This window comes from Canis lupus, chromosome 28 (genome assembly GCF_003254725.2).
Source record: "Canis lupus dingo isolate Sandy chromosome 28, ASM325472v2, whole genome shotgun sequence".
NCBI lineage: Eukaryota > Metazoa > Chordata > Mammalia > Carnivora > Canidae > Canis > Canis lupus.
This window is the reverse complement of record NC_064270.1, coordinates 40,955,112-40,980,857: the sequence shown is the minus strand read 5'-3', so window position 1 is coordinate 40,980,857 and position 25,746 is coordinate 40,955,112. Positions and strand designations below refer to the sequence as shown.

The 25,746-nt window shown below is 63.6% G+C and overlaps 1 protein-coding gene across 1 annotated transcript in view; it reads right to left on the bottom strand.

The window, feature by feature from the left end:
* Positions 1–17,466, bottom strand: part of KNDC1 (kinase non-catalytic C-lobe domain containing 1) — a 51,541-nt gene extending 34,075 nt beyond the window's left edge. Inside the window, exons 1-5 of the mRNA XM_025467724.3 lie at positions 17,299–17,466; positions 11,357–11,555; positions 10,884–10,942; positions 462–608; positions 13–130 (exon numbers count right to left, since the gene is read on the bottom strand). Of these exons, the coding sequence (XP_025323509.1) occupies positions 13–130; positions 462–608; positions 10,884–10,942; positions 11,357–11,555; positions 17,299–17,400 (625 nt within the window). The 5' untranslated portion in view covers positions 17,401–17,466. The remainder of the gene's footprint in view (positions 1–12; positions 131–461; positions 609–10,883; positions 10,943–11,356; positions 11,556–17,298) is intronic.
* Between the last annotated feature and the right edge of the window lie 8,280 nt (positions 17,467–25,746).

Here is a 25,746-nt window from a genome sequence, read left to right as displayed (position 1 = left end):
GCACCTGCTTACCTTGAAATGCTCCGAAGGACTCGATGGAGAGCACCCTCCTCCCGATGGCCGACAGGCTCCGGCAGAGGCGGCAGGAAGACGTGAAGAGCATCTTCTCTTCACACAGCGCGATGATGCTCTGCAGGGTGCGGGGGCGGCTCAGACGGGGAGGCGCACCTGGGAGGCCCGCCCCCCGCAGCCCCCCACCCGGCCTGCTTTCCGGCCTAAGGAAGCATCGTGTCCTGCGATTACAGAAAACCAGCCCGTGAGCATCACGAGCCAAACCTCTTCTAGTAAGAGTGTGCAACCACGGGTCAAGCTCTTCTTCAAGCGAAAGGCGACGTGGCACCAAGTCCTGGGCGCAGAAGAGCCGCGACGCGCAGGGGAGAGACGCGCGGGCCTCGTGTGTGAGCGGGGCCCTCAGGTCTCCGCCTCGGGGTTGCAGGCGGGGAGGGTCCCCCGCTGTTTACCTCGAGGTCGGGCCGGTCCCTGGGGTCCTCCGCCTGCATCTGGCTCAGCAGCTCCTCCAGGTCTCGGCTCAGCCGGGGCTCGGGCTCGGGCTCCGTCACATACTCGAGGGCGGCCTTCAGCGTGGCCCCCAGGGAGTAGATGTGAGCCTGCGGCGCCGAAAGCCTGTCAGCGCCTGGAGCGTGGCTGGTCCCCGCGCGCCTCTGCCCCCCCGGCCGGACACGTGTTGGGGGGCACCTGCCGGCCACGGGGGGCGCAAGGAGGGCCCAGCGGCTCCCCCACCACGGCTCACTGCAGTGCCCGTGTCCCCCGGGCCTCGGGGTCACCCCAGACCCCAGCTCACCCCACCAGACGCTAGGATCCCACTGTGATGGCGGTCGTGCCTCCGAAGGGCTGTCGTCTCTTTTTATTTATTTTTAAAATATTTTATTTATTTATTCATGAGAGACACACACACAGAGAGGCAGAGACACAGGCAGAGGGAGAAGCAGGCCCCGTGCAGGGAGCCCGACTTGGGACTCGATCCCGGGTCTCCAGAATCAGGCCCTGAGCTGAAGGCGGCGCTAACCACTGAGCCACCCGGGATGCCCCATCGTCTCTTTTTAAATCTGCGTTTCTCTAATTTCGAACGGGGCCGAGCATCTGTTCGTCACTATTCGCGGCTAACTTTCCTCTCTCTGCCCACTCACGGACCCCGTTGCTTCCCGTTCGGGGTGGAGCCCTGGCGCACAGGGGATCTGACTGCCGGTCTGGGTGCCACACATATGTTCTTACCATTTGTCACTTAGCTTTTGACGTGGTTCACACATCTTTTGACATTCACAAATTCTAATGTTTAATTTGTGAAAACAGACGTTTTATTTCTTTAGCTGCTTCTTAGGAGGAGCTTCTCTATCCCAAGATGATAAAAACAGCTTTCTTTTGTTTCCTCCAATATTTTTATAATTTTTACACATCCAGCTCTAATCCGTCTGAAATCTGTCAGCGTGCTGGCGTGCCGTAGGGATCTGGGTTTGCTTCCCTCCTCGTGGAGAGCAGCCCCGGCACCATTCACACAAGATTCCAGCCTCTGCACGGAGCTGCTGCCCGACCTGCTGCTCCGCTGGGGCCCTGGTACCACTGGCCTCTCCTCCTCTAATGCTGGTCCCTGAGTCTGTCCTGTCCAGACTGTGCTGTTTTGATTATAGTAGCGTCAACGTGTATTTTCATATCGTGAGGACAAGTTGTCCCTTTTTTCCTCAAAAAGTTGGATTATTTTCACATTTGTCAGCTTTTAAAAAACAAATAGGGGTTCTCCCATTCCCATTCACAAAACAAATCAAAAATGGTTGCGATTTTATTGTAATTGCACTCCCATTGCAGAATTTGGGAAGGACCAACTTCTTATAAAATAAAATGTTAAATAAAATAAAATAAAATAAAATAAAATAATAAAATGTTTAGGATGTCGCCAGGATGGTCAACAGGACGTCCCCAGAGCCTGTCCCTCAACAGCCATCCAACCTCCTCCGTGGGGGCCGCAGGAGCCAGTGCCTCACGCAAGGGACCTGCGTGTCGGCTAACGGGTAGACTTTGGTCCTGGCTGTGACCCCACTGCTGGACCAGCCAGAAAAACAGAGAGGAATCAAATTAGTAGAATCAGAAGTGCAAGAGGAGACGTTACAAGTAACCCCACAGAAACGCCCTGATCTTAAGAGACTAATATGAACAACTGCACATCAACAAATCGGATAACCTAGGGAAAAAAATGGGTGAATGCCTAGAAACCTACAACCTACCAAGACTGAATCATGAAGAAATAGATACTCTGAACAGACCGTGAATAGTAAGGAGATTGAATCAGTAATCAAAGACCTCCCAACAAAGAAAAGCTCAAGACCAGATGGTTTCCCCAGCAAATTCTACCAAACATTTAAAGAAGAATTAATACCAATCCTTCTTAAATTCCTCCAGAAACCTGAAGAGGAGGGAATACTTGCAAACTCATTTTGTGAGGCCAGCATTAACCTGATACCAAAGTCAGATAAGGGACCTAAGTAAAACCACAGAGTAATATCCCTGATGAACACAGATGTAAAAGTTCTCAACAAAACGTTAGCAAAGTGAATTTAACGACACATCAGAAGGCTCATACGTCACAGTCACGTGGGATTTGTCCCTGGGATGCAAAGGTGACTCAGCATCCGCAAATCAGTCAACGCAACGACTACATTAGTAGAAAGGGGAATAAAAATCGTATAATCATCTCAATAGACGCGAAAAAAGCATTTGACAAAATCCAACATCTCTTATGATAAAAACTCTCAAGAGATTGGGTTTAGGAGAAACACGTCTCAACATAACAAAGGCCACATGTGACGGCCTCCAGCCAACTTGACACTCAATGGTGACAGGGTGAGAGCTTTCCCTCTGAGATGAGAACAAGACAGGGGTGCCCACCGTCCCCTCGCCCATCCAACACAGCACTGGAAGTCCCAGCCAGAGCAATCAGGCAAGAAAAAGAAATAAAATACATCCGAATCAGAAAGGAAGAAGTACAACTGTCTCTATTTGCAGACACTATGGTCTTACATATAGAAAATCCACCAAAAAGGCTCCACCGAAACTGTTAGAACCAATCAACAGGGATCCCTGGGTGGCGCAGCGGTTTGGCGCCTGCCTTTGGCCCAGGGCGCGATCCTGGGGTCCCGGGATCGAGTCCCACATCGGGCTCCCAGCGTGGAGCCTGCTTCTCCCTCTGCCTGTGTCTCTGCCTCTCTCTCTCTCTCTGTGTGTGTCTATCATGAATAAATAAATAAATAAATCTTAAAAAAAAAAAAAGAACCAATCAACAAACTCAGTAAGGTTGCAGGACACAGGTCAACATGCAGACGTCAGCTTTCTATATACTAACGATATATAGGAAAAATAAAGGAAGAATGCAATCCCATTCACGATAGCATCAAAAACTAAAAACAATAATTAGGAATAAATATACCCAAGAAAGCGAAAGTTTTGTACATGGAAAAAGTTTAAGACTTTGGTGAAAGAAATTAAGGAAGACACAAGTACTTGGGGAGATACCCCACGCTCATGGACTGGAAGAATTAGTGTCGCTACAATGTCCATCCATACCACCCAAAGTCAGTTCCTACGGCATTTTTCACAGAAATAGAACAATCCTAAAACTCATCTGGAGCCACAAAAGACCCCTAAAGAGCCAAAGCAATCCTGAGAAAGAACGAAACTGGAGGTGCCGCACGTCCTGATTTCAAACTTTGCTTCAAAGCCATGGTGATGCGAACAGAGCGGTCCTGGGATAAAAACATCACACAAGCCAGCGGAACCGAATCGAGAGCTGGCATTGAGCTCACGTCTATACAGTCAGCCTGTATTTGACACGGGAGCCAATAATACTCAACGGGGAAGGGATGGTCTCTTCGGTAAGTGGTGTTGGGAACACTGGACAGGCCCCTGCAGGAGAACGACGCTGGACCATCTTACACCACTTACAAAAATTAACTCAAAATGGATGAGACTCCACGTAAGATCCCAAACCGTAACACTACTGGAAGGAACCATGGGAAAAAGCTCTAGGACGTTGGCTTTGCCAACGATTGTTTGGATGTGACAGCAAAAGCACAAGCAACGAGAGAAGAAACAGGTCAGTGGAATTACATCCAACACTAAAGATTCTGGACGGCACGGGAAACAGTCCGCAGAGCCAAAAGACGACCCACAGAATGGCAGGAAATATTTGCAACCCGCCTGTCTCCTAGGGATCTAATATCCAAAAATATATAAGGAACTCGCACAACTCGAGAACAAAGGAACAATCTGACCGAGAAACGGGCGGAGGAACTGAGCCGACACCTTCCCAGAGAAGACGTCCAGATGCCAACGGACACATGAGAAGATGCTCCACGTCCTCGTCATCAGGGGAGTGCGAATCAAAACCACCCCGAGGCGTCACCTCGCGCCGGTCAGAACGGCTGACGTCGAAAAGACAAGCGGTAACGTGTGTTGGGGGGGATGTGGAGAAGGGGGAACCCTCTGGCGCCGTTGGTGGGAACGCGAAACGGTGCGCGGAGGTTCTCAAAGGTCAAAGCGGGAGCCACCTTGTCACCGGCCATTCCACTCCTGGGTACGGGTCCAGAGGAGCTAAAATCACGATCTCAGGCAGGTGTGTGCCCTGCCACGTTCACGGCAGCATTATTTACAAAAGGGCAAGATGTGGAGGCCGCCTGGGTGCCCGTCTTCGGCTGAACCGGCAAAGCAGTGTGGTCTAGAGACAGCGAGTAGGGTTCAGAGAGGAGGGCCCTCGAGGGCGCGGGGCTGCGGGAGGCGAGCCTGGCGGGGAAAGACAAAGACTCTGTGACACGACGGACGTGTACGTGGGATCTAAGAAAGCCAAACTCTCAGAAACAGTGCCGGGGGGGTTGCCACGGGCCGGGGCTGGAGGAGACAGGGGGGCGCTGGAGAAAGGACGCAGGGCTGCGGTCCCAAGATGAGCAAGCTCCGCATCTGACCCCCGGCTCGGCGACACGGGACGCCCGCCGCGCTGCAAACCTGGAGGCTGACACGGCAGATCCGGGTGTTCTCACAGCCAGAAGCAGCGGTAGCTGCGTGACGCCGGTGGTAACCGTCCCTAGGAGTGGGAAGCATTTTGCAAAACACGAACGTGTCAAATCATCTGTGCACAGACTCAGTGCTCCGTGTCGGTTCCGTCCCCGAGGCCGCGAGGACCCACCGACTCCTCGTTTTCTTGCATCTCGTTTTCTCATCTTTGGAAAAGTGGTTCCCTTTACATTTCTAGCCCTCCTGCTCGGTTTACTGCAGACCTTCCATGGTTGTTGCTATTGTTAATGAGATATTTTCCATTTCATCTCTAAGTCTCTAACTGGCAATTACTGGCACAAAGAGAAACTACTTATTTTTGGGGGGATTGGATCTTGTCTTCAGCTGGCCTCTGAGAATTCAGGCCCACGATCTTGTCATCCATCCGCGGACAAGGCAATCCTGCAACCCCCACCCCCCACCCCTGGCACCACTCAGCGTCGGTGTCCTGCGGCCGGCTTGGGTCCCCCACGTACGTGGTTGAGCAGCCCTGGTGACGCCTGAATCCACCCACTGTCCCTGTGCCCAAAGCTGGGCCCCGGGCCACTACCCCGTCTCTCACAGAAGACACGGGAACCCCCAGTTGGTCCCCATGTGGAGGGCAGCCTGATCCCCCTTCTCACACATCGACCGTGCCGATCGCACCCCAGGTCCCCCCCCCCGGTCCCCACACAGCCAGTGTCCAGGGCCTCCCGAAGGGAGTGACGCTGCTGCATGGACTCAGGGCAGATGCCTTGTTGTAGGGACCCTGCTGGTGCCCTTGCTTGGGGTGGAAGGAAAAGCAAACCCTACGCGCCCCTACCCGTAGGGCTCCAGCCAGGGTTGTGAGCTGTGAGTCTGCAGTGAGCAGACCCCCCACCACCCATCACAGGTCTGAAAATAAAACCTGGCTCCGTACCCCCAATGTCAGGGCATCTGCTTCTGCCCTCTACCACCTTTTATTTCCCTCCAGGAACACTGGTACTCACCTGTCCAATCACCTGTCTATCTAGCCATCCGTCCATCTACCCACTCCCCACCCATCCACCCACTCACAATCCATCCCCATCCGTCCACCCACCCACCCACCCACACATCCATCCAGCATCCATCCACCCGTCCGTCATTCCATATCTTTTAGTTTGACAATGATTCAACAAATAAACCTCTCCTTCGTTGTTGGGTGACACTGCCTGTGACATGCTGGCCAATATCAGCATCTTTGCCACCCAAGGCCTCTGCATATGTCCCTCCTTCCGTCTGGGTCCTCCCTGGTCTTGATCTGGTGAATCCTACTCACTCTAGGTTCCAACCTGAACATCATTTCTCATAAAGTGGCCTCTACATGAAAAGTCCCCGGATGAGGACCCTATTATCTCCTTGGAAGGCCCCGTGCTCCTCTCTCAGGACCCCGCCCACTGCCCACATCAAGTCTGTCTCCTGTGAAGATCGTGGCCCCCCAGGCGGCAGGAGCTCGTCTGTCTGCTCTGTTCACCGTGAGGCCTGACACACGTCTGTGGACAAGCGACAGTGGGCGGTAATGGTGGGTGGTGGGTGTTGGGGTTGTCCTGGCTGCACTGCCCTGGACCCCCGACAGGCTCAGGATGACGGGGCCCAGAGGAGAGTCAGGGGCTTGCCTGGCGCAGGCCTTGAATGCTGGTGATGGGTCATAGCTTATCTTTAGGGAACTAGCCCACCTCTGGGGTCTCCTGGGCAGGGGGTGAGACGTGCAGGGGATGGGCCCAGGAGGGCCAGCTTCCATGTGTCTGGGGATCTGGGGACCTGAGGGGTCACCCCAGCAGCGGGCAGGGTCAGAAGGGGGAGTTCTGTGCGAGGATTCGAGGGCTCAGAAGAGCTGCCCCCCATCTTTGTCCTGTGTGTGGGGTGGACGTGGGGGCAAGACCGGACCAGCAGGGGCCGTGCTGACCGGTGGTCAGGAAGGCACACAGTGGGCCAGGGGTGGGCTCAGTCCCGACGTGGCCAGCAAGCACGACCCGACATGCTGCACCCTGGCCACAGTCCTGGGACCCAAAGGTCGCGACCGGAGGCGTCAATAGCAGCAGCGGCACCAATAGGCCACATTTGCCACTGTGGTCCTGTGGGCAGGGGGCCGCCACCCCAGGCCGCAGGCAACGGGCACCTGAGCAGACGTGGTCCGTCCATGTGACGTGTGCAGAACGTGGCACCTACGGAAGGGGCTCCTGACAGCCCCAGGAACAGGCACGGGATAGAAGCCAATCCGAGAGCAGCACGGAGACCCTGGGGGACACACGGGCCATGCACATTGAAGCGTCGGTGCACACCCACAGGCCCTTTGCACGTGTCGGGAAGAAGGGCTTGTTTGCCCCGTGGAGGGGGGACCCACTGGGAATTGCCCTCATCACAAGACAATTAAAGACTTGGGGGCCTCCAGTTTGGCAGGTGGACAGGCTGGAGTGTGGACCCCGTGGCAGGCCCGCCGGCCCCGCGCCCCGCAGGGTGCTGTCATCTCTGCTTCTGGATCCGGGTGCTGCCTTAGGGACCTCGGTCTGTGAAAGCCCGTGGAGACGAGCGTGCTTCTGGGTGTGTTACATCTCAGTAGAAAGTCAGGAAATGGTCAGCCCACTGCTGCTGCTGAACGACTCACAGGCTAAAGAAGAAACCCCCGTGGGAATAAAAGAGGCGCCTAGAAGTGGAGGACCCGCGAACGCTCCCTGGCAGGGCTCCCAGGACGCAGCAAGACCCGCATCTCGAGGGGAACTCACGGCCTGGGCTGGAGATGCTCGTACCGGAGAGGAAGGGGGGCCAGAGACGGGCGAGCCGGGGCCCCACGCGCGTTGGGAGGGACGCCTGCCAAACTCCAAACCAGGAGGAGAGGATGAAAAATAACAGCAGAATCAGTGGAAAAAGAAAACAAAGACACGCCAGGGAACTAGCAAAATGAATACCCCTGGTGCGGCTGACGGGCGCGAGGAAGGAGGATTTCAAGCATCCCACATCCCACGTCCCACGGACCGTGCGGTGACTCACAGGAGACGCCACAACCTAAAAGCCAAGTAGGAACGGGGTAATGCTCGGAAATATCTAGTTTACCGGGAAGCCTCGGAGAGGAGTACACGACAGGTGAGGCCCGTCGCCGCGAGAAGCTGGGCAGCCGCGAAGGCCCTTCCCTCCAGGGACGCAGGCGGCCGAGGGGGCGCGGGGCCCGGCTCGGGGACAGGGGAGGGACAGAGGGAGGGGTGCTCGCACGCCCTGGGGGCCGAAGCCGCGCGAACGCCCCAAGGAACAGACGCGACCGTGCAGTAAGCTGGGCCCTTAGGCCTCCCTCGGCGGGAAGGGGGCTCGACGCTGGAGAACACGTGTGCAAACACGGGACGTCCTCGTGGTCACTTCAGAGGATGCAGACGCACTTTTGTGAAAGCCCCGGTGGCTCGACAGCTGGTGCAGGCGCCGTCCTGGCCGGGAGGGGCGGGCCCCACGCTCAGGGCCCCCGTCCCCCGTCCCCCGGGGCGCGCACCTGCCACGGCCCGAACCGCGACCCCCACCCTCGCTCGTGCTGCAGGTGGGGCCGCGCAGAGGGAAGCCCGGGAGGAGCTGTAGGTCACGGGACACACGGAAGGAACTCAGCCCGACGGCGGGATAGGACACGCAGGGGTTCCGGCGACTCGCGTTCCGTGGACTTGAATCAAACGGGCAGAAGGATGCCATCGCGAGGATGACGTGGGGCTAGGACGGAAGCAAAACACCAAGTTCCCGAGAACAAACGAGTAAAGGGAAGGGACTCCGCGTGGCTGGCACGTTGGAGGCTCTCGCTAGGCCAGCGGTGAACCGCGTGTGAAGACCGCGTGTGACAGAGGCTGAGCCTCCCCCCGTGACCGATGGACGCGCCGCCCTTCCGTCCAGGCCCGCGGAGCTTCTTACGGGACCCGATACCCACTTCTGACCCTTACGAGGAGGACAAAGGGCCCGGAACAGTGAGCGGGGGTCCCGGGGGGCCGGGCGGGCGGGGTCTACACGGAGAGCTGTGCCGCTGGGTCCTCCGCTCACACTGCAAAGTCCCTGAAGCCGCTCACAGGAGAACAAGAGGGTCTGCAAAGTCCTCGTAGGAGATTTCAGGGAACCTCCGGGAGCCTGGGGCTTGGGACGGTCCCTTAAGGTACAAGAAATACTAGGATGCTAACATGTCAGAAACGTGAATCGGTTTCACTCCACCAAGCGGGGGACACTTCTTCCCTCGCGGGAGGCCTTGAGGCTGTCGTCCCAGCTGGGGTTCCTGGGGGCGGCTGGGGACATGCTGCGTGCCCCCCGACCCCTTCCAGCCCAGCGCACCTGGACCTGCCAGACGCTATGCCCGGGGACGCTGCCCTGGGGACACGGCCTGGGGACACTGCCATGGACCGAAAACCCAGCTGGCTTCCACGGAGCCCAACATTAAAGGGTGGACGACAGGTGGCTGGAAAAGCCCTATTCTTTGCAGATTTGGGGGAAAAATACTGCTATTTTTCATAAAAATACATTCTGGATGGTACATGCAGTGGCTTGTTACTATTTTTAACCGGCCACGGGCTCTGGCCTGCAGGCGGTCCCAGCTCTGGCCTGCAGGTGACCCGCGGCGGCGTCGGGAGTGGGAGGCGCCCCCGGAGCCGCTGGCTGCCCTCGGGACACGCTGTCCGCGGGACATTTACAATCATGACAAAAAGAGTGAAAATTCACAGAGAGAGACGGGCCTTGCGGAGGGCGCGGGGCTGGGCGTCCGCCGTGGTGGGAGGCGGAGGGGCACCTGCCCGCGCGCTGTGGGGCCGCCCGTGGCCGCGTCCACCGAAGCTGTGCAGAGCGGGCCCGGCGCTCCCGGGGGCCAGAGGGCGACGCGTGCGGTGACCCGGAGCACCTGCTGGGGCTCGGCCGCTGCGTCCCGAGCACACGCGAGCTAGGGGGGCGGGCGCTGCCCTGAGAACGCGGAGGCCAGCACAGGCGAGCGGCGTCGCCGTTGGGGACAGCCCGGTGCTCGGGGGAGAGGGGCCCGGACAGCGGGGCTATTTCCAGGGCCGTCGCTTCCAGAATGAAACGCGAGGGGGAGAGAGCGGTCGGTGCGGACCCGGGACGGGGCGGCCACAGCCCACGAGCACGCGGGGCCTGGTCCCCATGGGGCATCCAGGGCAGCAGAGACCCGGCCTGGTCCTGCCAGGTGCCCGGGGGGGGGGACGAGGGCCCCTGGGGCCAGGGGGCCGGGCAAGAGCTCACCTCAAGGTAAACAGCACCGAGGAGCCAACCCCTCAGATTTGGGGTAAAGATCTGACCTGATGTCACTAAGCTAACGGGTTTTCCCTGAAATGTTTGAGTTTGTGATCACGCACGTGATTTATTGTTCTCCACGCAGGCTGCTCGGGGGGATCCCGGCGCCACTCGCAGCGGGGAGGCGGGCCGGGCAGGGCATCCCCCTTCCTTGGCGGCCCAGCCTCGCTGCCCCGAAAACACGGGGGCGTCCGGGGGTCCACCCTGTGAGCAGGCGCCTCGCAGGGGCATGTGGCCCTCGGTGGTGAGGCCGGCGGGCGCTGCGCCCACTCCTCGGCTCCTCCCCCGGCAGCTGGGGTGCCTGCCACCCACCAGGGCCACCTCGGCACCTTTAACATGTTAAATCCGGCGAGTTCACACTCCAGAAACACACTTGACGACGGTGAGGACGAGCAGGCGTCCAAACAGCAAGCTGCCCCCAGAGCCAAGTGCACCACGGGGAGCCCGAGTCTGACCAGGGCGGGGGTGCCCCCAAGCAGCCCCCCGGCCCCGGCCCGCGTCCCGCACGGAGCTGCCCCCAATGTCGCGGCCTTTCCCGCCCGTGGGGTCAGGGTTGCGGGGGCCCCGGCGCTGCTCACCTGGAAGGTGTTCCCGGTCACGTCGAACTCCGGGGGAACAAACGCGCCCTCGGGGTCGTCTGCGGAAGCGGAAGACGGGCTCGGGTCACGGGCCACACACCCAGGGGCCCGGGAGCAGGAATCCGGAGGCCGGGAGGGCAGGCACTGGGGCCCGTTCCCACCCCCGCCTGTCGGGGCCTGGGCCCCGGGCGTCGAGGAAACAGTGCTCCGGAAATAGTGCTCCAGCAGGGAACCTCCCTCCCCTGCGAGCCCGGGGACGCCGCCCCAAGGGAGGCGGGAGGCGGGAGGGTTTTGCTGGCCTCCCAGAGTAGGGGCCGCGGGCTCCGTGGGGGAGTCGGGCCCCGCTCAGCCTCCCCGGCAGCGGGGCAGGGGCGGCGGGAACACGGACGCGGGCGTCCTCGAGCCGGCAGGGGCCCTCCCCGTCTGCCCCTCGCGGGCCTGGGCTGGACCCCAGCCCCCCGGCCCCCGCTCACCGCTCAGCTGCTCCATGAAGCACACGTTCCCGCTGGTGTTGAAGGCCAGCGTGTCGGGCGTGATGCACAGCGTCTGGAAGATGGCCGCGTGGGCGACGCTCCTCATGGACAGGCTGCACTCCAGGCACACGGCCCAGGCCTCCTGCTCGCTGAGGCCGCTGTCCCGCAGCGACAGGATGTCGGCCAGGGACACGTTCTCCTGCCGAGAGGGGCCGAGAGGGGCCGCGGTGAGGCGGCGTGGGGCCGCGCGGCAGGTCCTCCTCCCAGGGCCAAGGCTTTCCAAGGACAAAGGGCGGCAGCCCAGGAGGTCACCCGCCGCACTGTCCCCGGCCGCCGGGGCCCGGAGCATTTGGCAGAGGGGCCTGCGCCTGGGGCCGGGACCTGGTTGTCCCAGAAATCACGGCGCCCCGCGGCCCCACGAGCAGCGGCCCCACCGCCGTGGCGCCGGCCCTCGGGCTCAGGAGCAGCTCGGAGGAGCGGTGGACGTGAGCCGGTGCGTGCAGAGACACGCTTGTGTGGGGAGCCCGTGGAAGAGCACACGCGCTGCGATCGGTCCACACAAGCCCGTGACGTACGGGATCGCGCACACGCGCGGCCGAGGAGCGGCCCAGACTTCAGCTCCGGGCAGTGCACACAGGGACGCAGACCCCAGGCCTCCCCGCGCGGGCCCTGCCCTCCGGCCTGAGCTCAGCGCCAGTGTGTCAGCAGCACGCGCGCAGGCACTCACGTGTGTGTGCACACGCCTCCTCCTGCGTGCACACACGCCACGTGTACTCACACACGCCCACGTTTTCAGGGGCGTCCCACACGGACACATACTCATGCAATGAGTTCATGCACCGTGGTTGTGCACGGGCCACCCAGCCTCACGCACACACTCAGGGACCCACACTTTCACTCACGTGCATGATGGTGCCGTCCCTCCTCACACGCCTGCACACTGACTCATACACACTCTCACACGTCACACACCTCGGATCTCCAGGCCCTAAGCTGGCCTGCGGCTCGGTGCCCTGGTCACCTCTGTGCTCCACGAGGGAGTCAGGCCGGGGGCTCGGGTGGGTCAGGGCGGGGTGGGGGGGGGGAGCAGGGGCGATGGAGCAGGAGGCCGGGCCCCACCCCTCCCAGCCCACCGGCCCTCCTCCCAGGCGGCTGAGCCCTCGGGGCATCAGAAGTCTCCTAGCTGCGGCCCCTGAATGTCCCCACCCGCACCACAGGCTAAGGGCAGAGGCTTCAGGAAAGAAGGGGAGTGGGGGGGGAGGGAGTGGAGGGGAGGGGAGGGGGAAGGGAGGAAGTGAATCAGGAAGTGCCCCGGGGGTACCTCGGCCAAGCCTGGGGGTCAGCAGTGTGGGGGTGGGGACCCGGGAGCTGGGCCGCCCGGTGCCCATGTGCTGGGCGCCCCCCCACCCGGCTTCCCGGTCGGCGTTGGGTGTGGGCCTCCCCTTCCGGCTCCCTCTGCCGGGTCCATGGGTGAGGGGGCCGGTTCTGGAAGCTTCTTCCAGAACTGGCTGCAGGGCACACTGAGCGCAGACGTGCCATGAGGAAGGAGGTCGGGGGTTTGAAAGGAGGCTGCAGCATGGGCAGGACAAGGTCACACCGGGCATGGAGGGGGGCTGCCGAGCCCCGAACCTCACTCCCAGCTCCCGGCTATGCCCCGGGGCCCCGTGGAAGGTCTGCTTTGGCTCAATCCCGAGGCCTGTGTGCCCCACCCAGGGACTCCCGAGATGGCGGAGAGCCCGTGACGCCTGGGGGCCTCGTTCAAGAGGGTCTTGGCTGTGTGCACACGCACACACCACAACGCTGCACCTGCATACACGTGCACACACTACAGCACACACGTGTACACATACGCACACACCACAACGCTGCACCTGCATACACGTGCACACACTACAGCACACACGTGTACACATACGCACACACCACACGCTACACCTGCACACACGTGCACACGTGCACACACCTGCACACACGTGCACACATGCACACACCACACGCTACACCTGCACCCACGTGCACACATGCACACACCTACACACACCTGCACACACGCACACACCACACGCTACACCTGCACCCACGTGCACACATGCACACACCTGCACACATGTGCACACATGCACACAACACACACACTACATGTACACACAATGCAGATACCTGACACGCATGCATGCTATACCTGCACACACACCTGCACACCTGCACACACGTGTGCACACACCACACAATGCTACACCTGCACACATGTGCAGATAACACACGTGCAGACACACGTGCACATGACACACGACACCCACACATGCCTGCAGATAACACACGTGCACACATGCGCATGCGTGCAACCACATACAGAGGCACACACTAATAAACAACCCAACGGGCCCGTGGTTTTGTGCTATTTAGGAGAACAAGGCCAGCCCACGGTGTGAGTGTGAGCCAGTTCCCAGTGCAGGGGCTGGTGGACACCCCGCGGGCGGTTGCCCACACGGGCCTCACGCGCCAGCTCCCGCAGCTGCCAACTGGATGTGCTGCCAAGAGAAGGGAGCCCAGGGCAGCTGTGCCCCCCGCATCTCACGGCCCACGGCGCCGTCCCGTCCCCTGGGACACGCCCCCGCGGTGGGGGCGCCCTGTAGCCCCCCTGCCTGTTCGTGGTGGAAGCACCTAAGGGGGGACTCTCGGCGTGACTTTATGGGGTGAATCCTGTGGGTCCTGAGTCACCGCTTCCGGCGCTGAGGCCTCCGCTCACGGACACGACGCTCTCAGCCCCTCCGAAGCCCAGCTGTTGCGAGGGGAAGGCATGATTCAGCTGACAGCTGGTCCGGGGACAGAGCCCAGGTACGCCGCTGGCACTCCTGATACTCCAGGGCTGGGGGGCGGGGATCGCCAAGCGCTGGGGATGCTGCACCATGGACCCCACGGTCACCTGTCCTCTGGGACCTGCCACCCACTTTCCCCGTTCACCCTGGCAGGAGGAATGACCCTCCCTCGCCTGAATCCATGGCCCGAGGAGGGCGGACAGGATGAGGCTTGGCCGATGGGCCAGGTAGGAAGACGGCCATGTCCCCATCACAATCCCAGGGGACACCCCGGCCCCGGCCACCCTGACCGACAAGGGCCGTGGGGACATCCCGCACGTCTGCCCTCATGTCCAGGAGCTGCTCCGGGACCCGTGGGCCCTCTTCTGCCCGGATGACACTGCGGGAGCCTCACTGGCAGACATTTCAGGAGGAGGCAAAGCCGGCCATGGTGCCCCCTGATGCCCGTCTGCAGCCCCAGCCCAGGGCACCCACACGCCCAGCACCCACGAGGGCCGTGGCAGGCCGGACGCATCATGACTTCCACGCCGCAGCTGTCCCCTGCCAACAATGTGTGGCCTTGTGCCTGCTGGGCAGCCTCTGGGGGCTCCCCCTCCTGGGTGGGCCTAGAAGGTTCTCCAGAACCCAGCAGAGCCCGTGGGTCCTGGAACCCCACCCCGCACCGTTCCCCAGCAGGGCGCCGCCTGGGTGGGCCGTGGAGGAGGGTCACCGAGGTCACGTTACTTGCAGGGCACGGAGGACTGTCCTTCCCTTGCACAGACTGTCCCGGGGACCAGGCCGGGAGGAGGGGCGGCACTCACGGCCGCCCCGGGGGTCAGGGGGCAGGGCTGGCTCCCCCCCCCCGCCCCCCAGGACCCCAGACGGCCCTCCCTCGGCCGGTGCTCGGCCCGATGCCCCCTCCCAGCGCAGCAGGGCTGCTGCGGGAGGTCGGAGACTCGCCCGGGCCGGGGTGTCCCACTTTGGGCCGTCGGGGCGCGCTCCCAGAGCAAGCGCTGGGCAGTGGCCGCCTCCCACGTCCCTCTCAGAGCCAAGCTGCTTTCCACACCTGCTGCCACCGTCGGGGCTGGGGTCCGCCGCCCTGCCAGTCCCCGCCGGCTCGGCCACCGCCCAGGGTTTACCGCTGGCGCTGCGGGGGCGCTCACGGCGGGGCCTCTGCATTCCTTGCTGACGACGAAGTTCGACATTTTCCTGTGTCTCCGGGCCCCTCGGGTTTTCTCTGGGGTTACCACCAGATTCCACGGGGCTCCTGGGGGCGCACGTAGGGCCCCATGTCTGGGCCTTGCTAACAGTCTGCTCCAATCAGCTGCAAACCGGGTGACTCCCCAGGTGCACGTCCCTCTGTGGGAGCTGCCCGGAGCTTCTCCCCGGGGTCGCATCAGCACGGCCTGGCCTGGGGACGATGCAGTGGCCCCCCCTCGTCCTACATGGGAGGGGGAAGTCGCCACCTGACTGTGACGCCGTAGTAGGAGTCAGGTGTCTCTGACGGGGCCGTAAGACCTTCAACAGCAACGGAGCTGAGCGTGTGCGGGAAGCATGAGGCGGGACCAGGGGTGTTTGCGGCTCCAGGACATCGGTCTGGCTCCATGGCTGCGGCCTGGGCAGGCTTCCTGTTTTGTGGGCGCGGGCCCCAGACAGTGCCTCTGCGTCCCGGAGAAGGTGTGGAAAGGCGGGAGGGCCCACGAGCCTCCCCAGTGGAAGCCAGCAAGGTGGTGGCGATCCCACCTCCTCGAGGCCCCGGGCCTAGGCGGGAGGGCGGAGCCCTGTGCACTGGGCACAGCTGGGGGTGCTCCGACCCGGAGACGGACCAGGGCACCCAGCGCCCAGGCCGTGGGCTGAATCTGGGCCCTGCTGTTCTGTTTCCCGGGCACCAGCCGCTGGCTCCGTGGGGCACGAACAGGCCCCCAGGTGTGGGGCGGCTGGCACGACACAGCTCTGTAGGAAGAACCACGTTCTCCATCTGCTTCCGATGGTGACTCCGGAGGTGAGTCTTCTGAGAGATGCTCTGAAATGTGTCCTGTGGGGGAGCCTCTGGCGGCTGGGGGCGGGGTGCACCTTTCATTTTCCATCAAAGCCACGGAGATGCCCAAAGGTTTCTCACTCCCTTGCTTCTCCCTCCGCAGCCTTCCCTGTCACCAAATCCAGGCCACCGTGGGGGGGTGTGTGTCGTGGGGGAGGCAGCTCCAGCCCTCGGCTGCTGCCTCTGCGGCTCTCACCGGCACCCTGTGGCAGACGTGCCTCCCAGGGCAGTGCTCCCGGGGCAGGAGCTCCGTCCTCTCAGGCAGCTCTTCTGAGAAAGTGGGCGGAGGGGGGCAGCGGAGGAGGAAGACCCTGGGGACCGCCGCTGTGGCCCCCGTGAGCCCCCCTGTGTGCTCCGGGAGGGTGGTGGCCACGTGTAAGTCTTGGTGTTGGAGGGTGCTCATCGGCACCACGCTGGTCACAGCCCGTCCCACGAACACTGTGTGATGCCAGCATTCCCGAACCCCGGGCGCAGAAGCCCAGAGGTGGGGCGTTGGCCTGCTGGAGGCCTGGAGGGCCGACCCCCCGGACCCCGTGGCCTTGGGTCTTCCTGGGAGTGGCCGCCTATCACGTGGACGGACCTGGCCAGCTCCTCTGACCCCAAGCCACCGCCTGCGGGGCGCGCCGGGGAAGCCGGAGTTGCGGGCACACCGGTTCTGTGGGCACCTGTCCAGCTAATGACCAGGAGCTCCACGGGGTGGAGCCTGCCGGGCCCTCTGAGCCTTGGGCAGGGGGTGCTCAGGGCTCAGGACCCAGGACCCCGCGTGGAGGCGCCTGCTGCCCTCCGTGCCCTAGAAGCAGCCCGCAGCCCTGGGGGGCCTGCCCGACCCCCACCCCAGCTCCTGAGCCTGTTGCCAGGAGTGGGCTCTGCTGGCTGGTGACCTGCCAGGTGCCCGCAAGGAGGAAAACCGCGGCCCACGGCGCCCCCCAATGCCCAAGCACCTCCCCCAGGCGCACTCTAGCCCGGAGCCCCCCAGGGCACCCGCTTCCTCAGGGACCACCCACCCCTGCGGCCCACGCGGCCTTCCGGGGGCCTGGCGCTCCGTTCGGGCGCTGGGGGCCGCGGCCCGGGGGAGGGGTGGGCGGCGGCGGCGGGACCGGGCTCACCTCGTCCTCGGGCAGAGTGGGGAGCGGCTCGAAGTCGTAGCCCGCCAGCCCCGCGCCCTCCTCCGCGAGCACAGCGGCGCCCGGCGCGTCCATGGCCTGCATCCTGCTGCGCCCGCCCCGCGCCCGGCTGCGCGCCGCTGGGTCGGGTCGCCTGGGCCGCGGGCTCCGCTCGGTCCTGCCCCGCGGGCTCGGCTCGGCTCGGCTCGGGCTCCGGCTCGGCTACGCGCGCCCGGCCTCCATGGCAACGCGCCCGCCCCCCGCGCCCCGCCCGCGCCCCGCCCGCGCGCCTGCCGCAGTGTCACCCGAGCGAGCGGCCGGCCCGGGAGGAGGGTCCCCAGGGCCCGCTCCGGGGCTGCGCGGGGGCTCGGGTGCGCGGGGGCTCGGGTGCGCGGGGGTGCGCGCTCGGGGTGCGCTCGGGGTGCGCTCGGGGTGCGCGCGGGGGCTGGGGTGCGCGCTCGGGGTGCGCTCGGACGCGCGGGGCCTGCGTCCTCGGCTCGGCCGCCCTCCGCGGGCGGGGCCCGGGGGGCCGGTGTCGGTGTCGGGCGGCGCCACCGCAGGCTGCAGGGGGGCACCTGCGCCCCGAGGCCGAGGCCTAGGTCCACTCCCCAGAGGCTCCACGGGGGCTCCCTCCCCCGCCGCCAGGACGGGGCTGCCGCAGTCTTGGGGGGGGGGTGGGGAGGGGGAGGGGCGCCGGAGACCCGTGGCCCCCTAAGCCTGAGCCAGGGTCCAGAGGCCTCCTGGGAGCCACCACTGCTTTCAACCCACCAGCCTTGGGGCAAAGGCCCCCCAAGACCAGACAACCGCACCTGCCGTGCCCTGGTTAACCCCTTCCCTGCCCCACTTACTGTCCTGGCCAACCCGCCTTCCCCAAGCTGGGGCCCCTGGTGGTGCTGGAGCCAGGATGCTCTCCCCACCCCCGGCAAAGGGCCCCACAGCACCCCCACCACCTTGTCCGCAGCAGGGGGATGGCAGCCACGTCCCTTCCCTCCCAGCAGCACCCTGGGTCACGGCCCTCGGAGAGCAGATCCTCCCGGCCAGGCTGTCAGCTTCCACGTCCTCACAGCATGGCCTGGCCAGGTACACAGCAGGCGCTCCATAAATGCTGCTCCTGGGAATGAGGCAGGGCTTGTGGCCAGGGGTGCAAAGTCCAGGTGTTCGCTGAGACGCGGATTTCCAGCGTTCTGTGCTAGGCTCAGGTCACTGTGACCCTGGGCCCTGGCACGATACACCCAAGCACACGGGGGGGGGGGGGGGTGCCCAGATGACCAGAGAAACAGGCCTCCAGATGGTCACGGGGTGGTCAGCCTCACTTTGTGCAAAATGCTGGTCCTCGCGCTCACCCAGGTCAACGCAGCAGAACCTGGGTGCGGCCCCCCTCGTGTGGCGCTGGAAGGCTCAGGGCGACAGCCGGGGCTGGAGAAGAGCGGCTCCTGGGGTGCGACGGGGGCCAGCGGTCTGTGGGCTGTGTCTGCGAGCGCCGCACGGGGCCTCAGGGCGGGCAGGGGGTCGGGGGCCCTGGGTCCCCCTGCCACAGGGTCCGGGGGGGCGGCTGTGGCACATAGGCCTCCCCCACCCGCAGCCTAGGTGCCCGGGGCGGGGCACAGAAGAGCACCTCAGGGACCTCACGGAGGTGGATGTGGGCCTTGTCCCCAGTGTCCGGTCACTGCACCTGGCCGCGGGCACCAGTGTCAGGGCTGGGGATGCAACCCGAGAGCGGGAGATGCAAGGATGATCCTTCTCCAAGGAGTGAAAGCAAGTGTATGGTGAGTGCTCCCGGGCGGAGGACACGTGTGTCCCTGAGGGGAAGGTGCCTCCCCCTGCGGCTTGGGTAAGACACAGAACCGACAGGCTGCCCGTGTGCCCCTATGTCCTCGGCCGGCGGAGCGCTGCTGTGGACAGCCACCAGGAGCGTGGGCCGGCCCGGCCGCCGGGTCGTTCTCCTGCCGCTGGCTCCCCCGCTGAGGGCAGCGATGTCCCCGCCGCTGGTACCGGGGTGCACACTTGGCGGTCGCTCCGCTGCGGGAGGTGCTGGCCCCGTGTGCTGCTGCCCGAGCGCTAACGGGCGCGGTTGGGCGGGCGAGGCTCTAACTGGCAGGGCAGCTCCCCACGAGGCCCTGGGAACCTCCCAGAGCCGAGGAGGCCACGCACGCAGCCGGGAGCACGTCCAGGCAGCCCCGACGGCCCCCAGGATCCCCGCGGCTGTGGCTGTGCCCACGCCTCCTGCCCTGCCTGGTGTGCACCCCGCGCCCAGCCCCTCCTCAGGCCTCAGGCCCGTGGGATCCTGCTCTGGGGGTGAGGCCGAGACGTGGGGGTGCCCCGACCTTCCAACTGCTCTCCCTGCCCCCACGGCCCTCCCGCCCCCAGCCTCTGCCCTCCTCAGGCCGGGCCAGGACGCCCCCGAGGCCGGCTGCATCCTGCAAAGGCCCTGCTTGCCCCCGCGCCCCCGTCCTGGCACATGGGGGCTCCAGCCCGTCTCGGGGGCGCAGGCGGCACTCGGCCCGACAGGCCTGAGGTGACGTCGGTGCAGCGGGCTGGGGGGGCGTCTTCGGAGTCTGGCTCTCGTTTTCCCTAAATGAATTTTGAAAACTTGTCAAACTGCTTGCAGAGTTTGAAGTCAACATTTAAATTTCGTAAGAAATCTCAAATGTAAATAATTGCGAAGGGTGGAATTTCTGGCGTGGTAAACATTGATGTTTTGCAGTGAAGCTGTTGCTCTCGTCAATGTATCCGAGAAGCTAAATATCGAAATGTTTTTTTTTGTTGTTGTTTTACTTTTTTTTTTTAAGTAGGCTCCGTGCCCAACGTGGGGCTGAAACTCACCACCCCCCCCCCCGAGATTGGTGGTCATGTCTCCACTGACGGCGCCAGCCGGCCGCCCCGATACCAAAATAGGTTTTGATGCCAACCGTCGACTTAAAAAAAAATCACATAAACACGTTGTTTAGCGTCCAAAATCTTCATCACAACATTTTCCCTTAAAACAGAACATGAGAGACTCCTAATTCTGGGAAACGAACTAGGGGTGGTGGAAAGGGAGGTGGGTGGGGGGTGGGGGTGACGGGGTGACGGGCACTGAGGGGGACACTTGACGGGGTGAGCACTGGGTGTTAATCTGTATGTTGGCAAATTGAACACCGATAAAAAATAAATTTATATAAAATAAAAAAACCAAAACAACAAAAAAGCATTTTCCCTTAAACTTACTACAGACATCAAATTCCGGCCAGAGTCTATCCTACTGGGATATCCTTTCGTGCTCAGAAGCCTCTATACATACCTCCCCCGTCCCACGTCGTTGCAACAAATACACATATGAATTTTAATAAATTGTATATTCAATAAATTAAAAAAAATTAGAGTTTTTTTTTTTTTTTTTTGGTTTCCAGTGACCATAAGACTCGCGTACAGTCCTGAAGTCTCTTGGTGAAGTGAGCATTTGTCCTGGGGCTGGGAGCACACACCCGAGGATGGTGGCCGTGGCCCTGTCCCTCTGTCGCTCTCACCCTGCCTGTCCTTTTTTTCACAAAGACACCGTTCATGTTGGGTTATACCCACCAAGCACTTATGTCCGAATATGACGACTCTTGCAGGTGCCTGGAGTCAGGCCTGACGTGTCATCCTGGGGACGCGCTCCAGCCCACCGAGCTGGGAGCCTGTGAGAGCTCAGCAAGGCCCAGGGCCCTCCGGGGGGCGCCCGCACCCCACAGCCGGCTCTTCTCCGCGGAGGGCAGGAGGACCCCGGCCAGGGAGGGGTGAGCAGCGGCAGGACGGGCCCGCTCTGGGCCGGCGCCCGTGATGGGGTGTCGTGTGCAGCCCCGGCCCCGCCGCCCCTGCAGGGCTCTCCCCAGCCAGGCGGCCGCTGTGCCCACTGCAGGTTTAAAGATCGAGACGCGCCGCGGTGTTTTCCTGTGTTTTCACCGCGCGCCGCTCACGATGATCCGCGAGGACAAGAGCAGGCGTGGGCGGCGCAGGGCCCGACTCTGACGTGCCAACGCCAGACGGTGGCGGCCGGGGTGGGAGTGGGGGCGCCAGCTGCCTCCCCGCCCCCACGGTGACTGTCGGCTCGCCTCCCCCTCGCCGCTGCTCGAGACCGTGGGAGATGAGGAAGCCATCGGGGCTCGGAGGGGGCCTCGCTGGGTCCGGAGGGTCCCCGCCAGCGTCAGCCCTTCTCTGCGGCCAGAGCGTCTGTCCTGGTTTGTAAGCAGAGCCGGCCCCCGACTGGGAACCAGCGGGAACTGGCGCTTCTTCCCTTGTTCCTATTCATGGAGCCGGATTTCAAACGGGGCTTTTATAGGTTATGGGGCGGGGGAGGGGGCAGCTCTCACTCCCCAACGTGAACCCGCTCAGTCTTTCCACGCGAGATTCCTCGGCCAGGAGACCAATACTAACCCGTTATAAACAAACATTGGTCTTAGACACACGATTCCAGAATAAATCCAACTGAGCCCAGTTTAAACGAGGAATTGCCAGGAGCTTATTGCTCCCGCGGTTCCCTAACGCCTGAAGCGTGAAATTGATATTACGCGCGGGTCCCTATAAATAAAATGCTAAAATGCTGCCCCCTTTCCTGGATGGATGCTTAGGTTTATTGAAAGCCAGCGGAATACTCCATTTCACCCGCTTCAGTGGGAAACGTTTCGCAGAAAAACACAAGAAGGTCTGGGGCTCAGATCCTATGGGCGTGGGCGGCAGCGGGGAGCCCTGGACCCTGGACCCCGCGGGCGGCGGGAGCAGGATTCCCCGTGTCCCGGCGACTCCCTCTCCTTGCTCCAAACTCCACGCAGGGGTCTTCATTCCTGGACGCCCCGTGATGTGTCCCCTCCGGCTCTCCGGAAGCTTCTACAGCCAGGGCTTTGGCGACCTGCCCACGGAGCCCCAGGACCCGAGCCCCGCGGAATTCTCGGGGGTCCGCGCGGCCGCCGGCAGTCAGCGGCTTTCAACGCTGGGCTCGGGCTCAGGCCTCTCCTTTTCCACGGGGGTTCACCGCATCGTCTGCCCCGAGTCCCGGGCCGGCTTCCCCGCTGGCCCCGCCTGAGGACGGTCGCCGTGACGCGCTGTCTTCACCTGCTGATTCGTCCCTTCTGGAGGCTCGTGGCCTCCCCCGGCCTGAGGCTGACGTCTGGGCTCAGGACGGTGTCCCACGGCTCCAGAGGGGATTCCGCGCGTTGACCAACAGTCTGGACATTCATACTCACCTGCCTGAGTTTCGGGTGCGTCTGCAGGAAACGAGAGACTCTGTGTCTTTGCCTCGTGAGCTCCGTCTGCAGCCCTGGGGCTCTGAGAACATGACAGGCGCCCCCGTGAGTCGCCGGCACCCGTGGTCGCTGGGGCCCCGGCCGCTGAGCCGTGGGGATGCGCATCTCATGGACAGGGAGGGAGGCCCGGGCAGCAGGGAGCGGGCAGGGGGGCGGCGGGTGAGCGCCTGCGTCAGGCCGGTACAGCCCGGGGAGCGCTGGCCACGGGGACTCAGACGCCCCTGGCGTGTGCTTCACGCAGGTTCTGGCTCCGTCTCGTCCCGACTGTGTGGCCCTGGGCAGGTCACTCGACCTGAGCCCTGGGGCACTGCACACGGTCAAGCGAGGCCCCGGGCCCAGGGACGGGACGGGATGGGGGTGACGGGGACACCTGCAGGTCCCTCCTCCGGGCAGAAGCTTTTCTGTTTTCCAGTTTCCAACCCGGGGCTGTGGAGCGTGTGCAGGTAAGAGGTGAGGCACCTGCTGCGCTTCACCCGCAGGTACCTGGTGAGGTCACTTCTCGCCGACCCTGTGTCCTGGACCCAGTGGGTCACCCGGGGGGGCGCGGGGGCGCCGGCCGGGAGCCTGCGGTGGGGGAGAGCCGTCTTTCCCGAAGATTCGGGTGCCATTCGTAGGGGCTGTTTTACATCAATTTAGATTTTTTTAACGCGGCGTCCCGGTCCGATGACGGAACTTTTGGTGCCCTGCCAGGGTGTGCTGAGCGCGATCCCCGGGCGCCCCCAGGCCTCCTGGGTCACGTGCCTTCCACCGAGCTCGGGCTGGGCCGCGGCTGCAGGGGCGCCCTCTGCTCCCCAGGGGTGGGGTCTCCGAGCTGGGCCGCCTGTGAGGTCATCGTGGGGCGCGGGGGGCCCTTTCTTGCACCTTCTCGCTCGGACTTCTGGGTAAGTTCTGGGGAAGGAGCAGGTTTTCCGGGTGGTGCTTCTTTTTCGGGGTGTGTGGGTGAGGGGAGGCTCGGCCTGCCCGAGGTGACCCTCAGGCCTGTTGTCCGTGAGTCCTGGGGTTGGGGAGGGGACACCTGGGGACAGCTGGGAGCAGGGCGGGAGCACAGGCCCTGGCTTCCGTGCAGGGTGTGTGGCAGGCAGACCCGTGGGTCCTTGTCACGGCCCCGAGGCCCCGAGGTGCACGTGGTGACGGACTGTCCTCACTCGACTGCTCAACTCCCGGGACCTGGCTCCTGGGCTCGGAGCTTCCCTCCAAACCGTCCGGTTTCAGCGAGCGTCCTGCTGGCCCGCGAGGCAGGAGCCCAGGGCCTGGCAGCTGACCGGCCACCCCGATGCCTCCTGCGGGGATCCCAGGGGCCCCTGCTCCTGGCTCTCGCTCCCGCCGTGTCTGAGAGCAGCGCAGGGCGGCGGCCGCGGCAGTGCAGGCTCCTCCGTGTCAGGCGGCTGTGGGGCAGGTGTGGGCCCCGCGCTGAGCGCAGCGTGGACGTGGGCGCGGCCCTCGGGGAGGACCTTTCTCCAGCAGTGAGACCCGAGCCAGCCCCTGACTGAACACAGGAGGGAGCCGGGAAGATGGTGGCAGCGCACCCAGCGCAGGACCTCGCCCACGACAGGCCCGACCCCTGCAACGAGACCCAGGCCCCAGCAGCGGAGACCCAGCACATCTGAGGCCCAGGAGACAGACGGTCTCACGCTTGTCCTGGTTCGCCTCCCACTGGGGACCACTCTGCCCTCGGCCAGCACATGTGCTCAGGGTGGCCCCGGGCACCTCCCGCCTCCGGCCCACCATGAGCCTCACCTCGTCTGTCCTTGGTCCCTGGTGCCGAGGAGCAAGGGCAGCCGAGCAGCAGCCGAGCAGGGCCTGGGTGTGCCCCCCCCCCCCCCGTCTTTCCCTCGTTTCTTGCCCACGGCCTACGGATGAGTTTCTAGGGTTTACGGAGGGATGAGGACACACCCTGAGCTGTACTCGCTGGAACCGCGGGGATCCGCGGGGGGAGCAGCAGGGCAGTGGGCAGGGCCACCCCGTGTGCCCGCGCGGGGGCAGTGAGGACACACCTCAGGGCCCAGCCCTCAGATGAGGGCTCCCTGGGAAGGAAGGCAGTAAAGGCCGGAGAAGTTGTACTTTGCTGTTTCACGTTGATCGCGGGCGCAGGTTGCAGAAGTGGAGACGTTAACCTGGATGAAACAGAAACCCTTGCAGGTGAATTTCCGAGCCAGCCCTGCAGCGGGGGTGACCCTCGGCTGCCGTGATGTCCCCGAGTGGCCCCGTAGCAGAGCCTGTGTCACGGGTGACCCCGGGCCAGCTGCGGGGGGGGGTCAGGCCCCCAGTAGCCCCGGGCCAGGCTGCGGCCCCACCCATGAGGGGGGCTGCGGGGCTGAGGCGTCCTCCTGGTGGGGTGCCGTCCGGCTGGCTTCTGAACCGGCTGTCGGTGGTGGGTCCCGTGTTCGCGAGCTCCTCACCACGTTCCCCCAAAACCAGCGTCCCTGCGTGCGGTGTGGCCCAGCGACACGTGCTGCGGCAACGCCAGCCCCCGGGGGCAGAGCCAGGTCCGGGGGGACCTCAGGTCCCGGGGGGCTCACACCTGGCCTGGACACTCAGCCTGAGGTGGCGTCTGCCGTGGGACGTGATGCAGGGACGTGTTTGGTATGGGGGTGACCTGCGGTGCCCACTGCGATGTCTGTGTCCTCGGGCCCCACTGTCCCCGGGCGCCGCATTCCCTGGGCCTCCCGCACACAGGGCCCTGTGGGTTTTCTCCGTCTGTTCTCTGCTCCTGACCACCGACCTCGCAGCCCAGGGCGGGGGCTGCACAACCTGGGGGGGTCGTGTGGGCGCAGCCACCCGCAGGTACCATCTGCGGGGGCTCAGCCCTCACGGCCGGTCTGCTCACTCTCCACCTGGACTGGGGCTGGGGCTCCATGGAGGGGGGTGCACAGCGTCTAGCACCCGGGGCTCCACGGAGGGGGGTGCTCAGCGTCCAGCACCCGGGGCTCCATGGAGGGGGTGCACAGCGTCCAGCACCCGGGGCTCCACGGAGGGGGGTGCTCAGCGTCCAGCACCCGGGGCTCCATGGAGGGGGTGCTCAGCGTCCAGCACCCGGGGCTCCATGGAGGGGGTGCACAGCGTCCAGCACCCGGGGCTCCACGGAGGGCGGTGCTCAGCGTCCAGCACCCGGGGCTCCATGGAGGGGGTGCTCAGCGTCCAGCACCCGGGGCTCCATGGAGGGGGTGCTCAGCGTCCAGCACCCGGGGCTCCA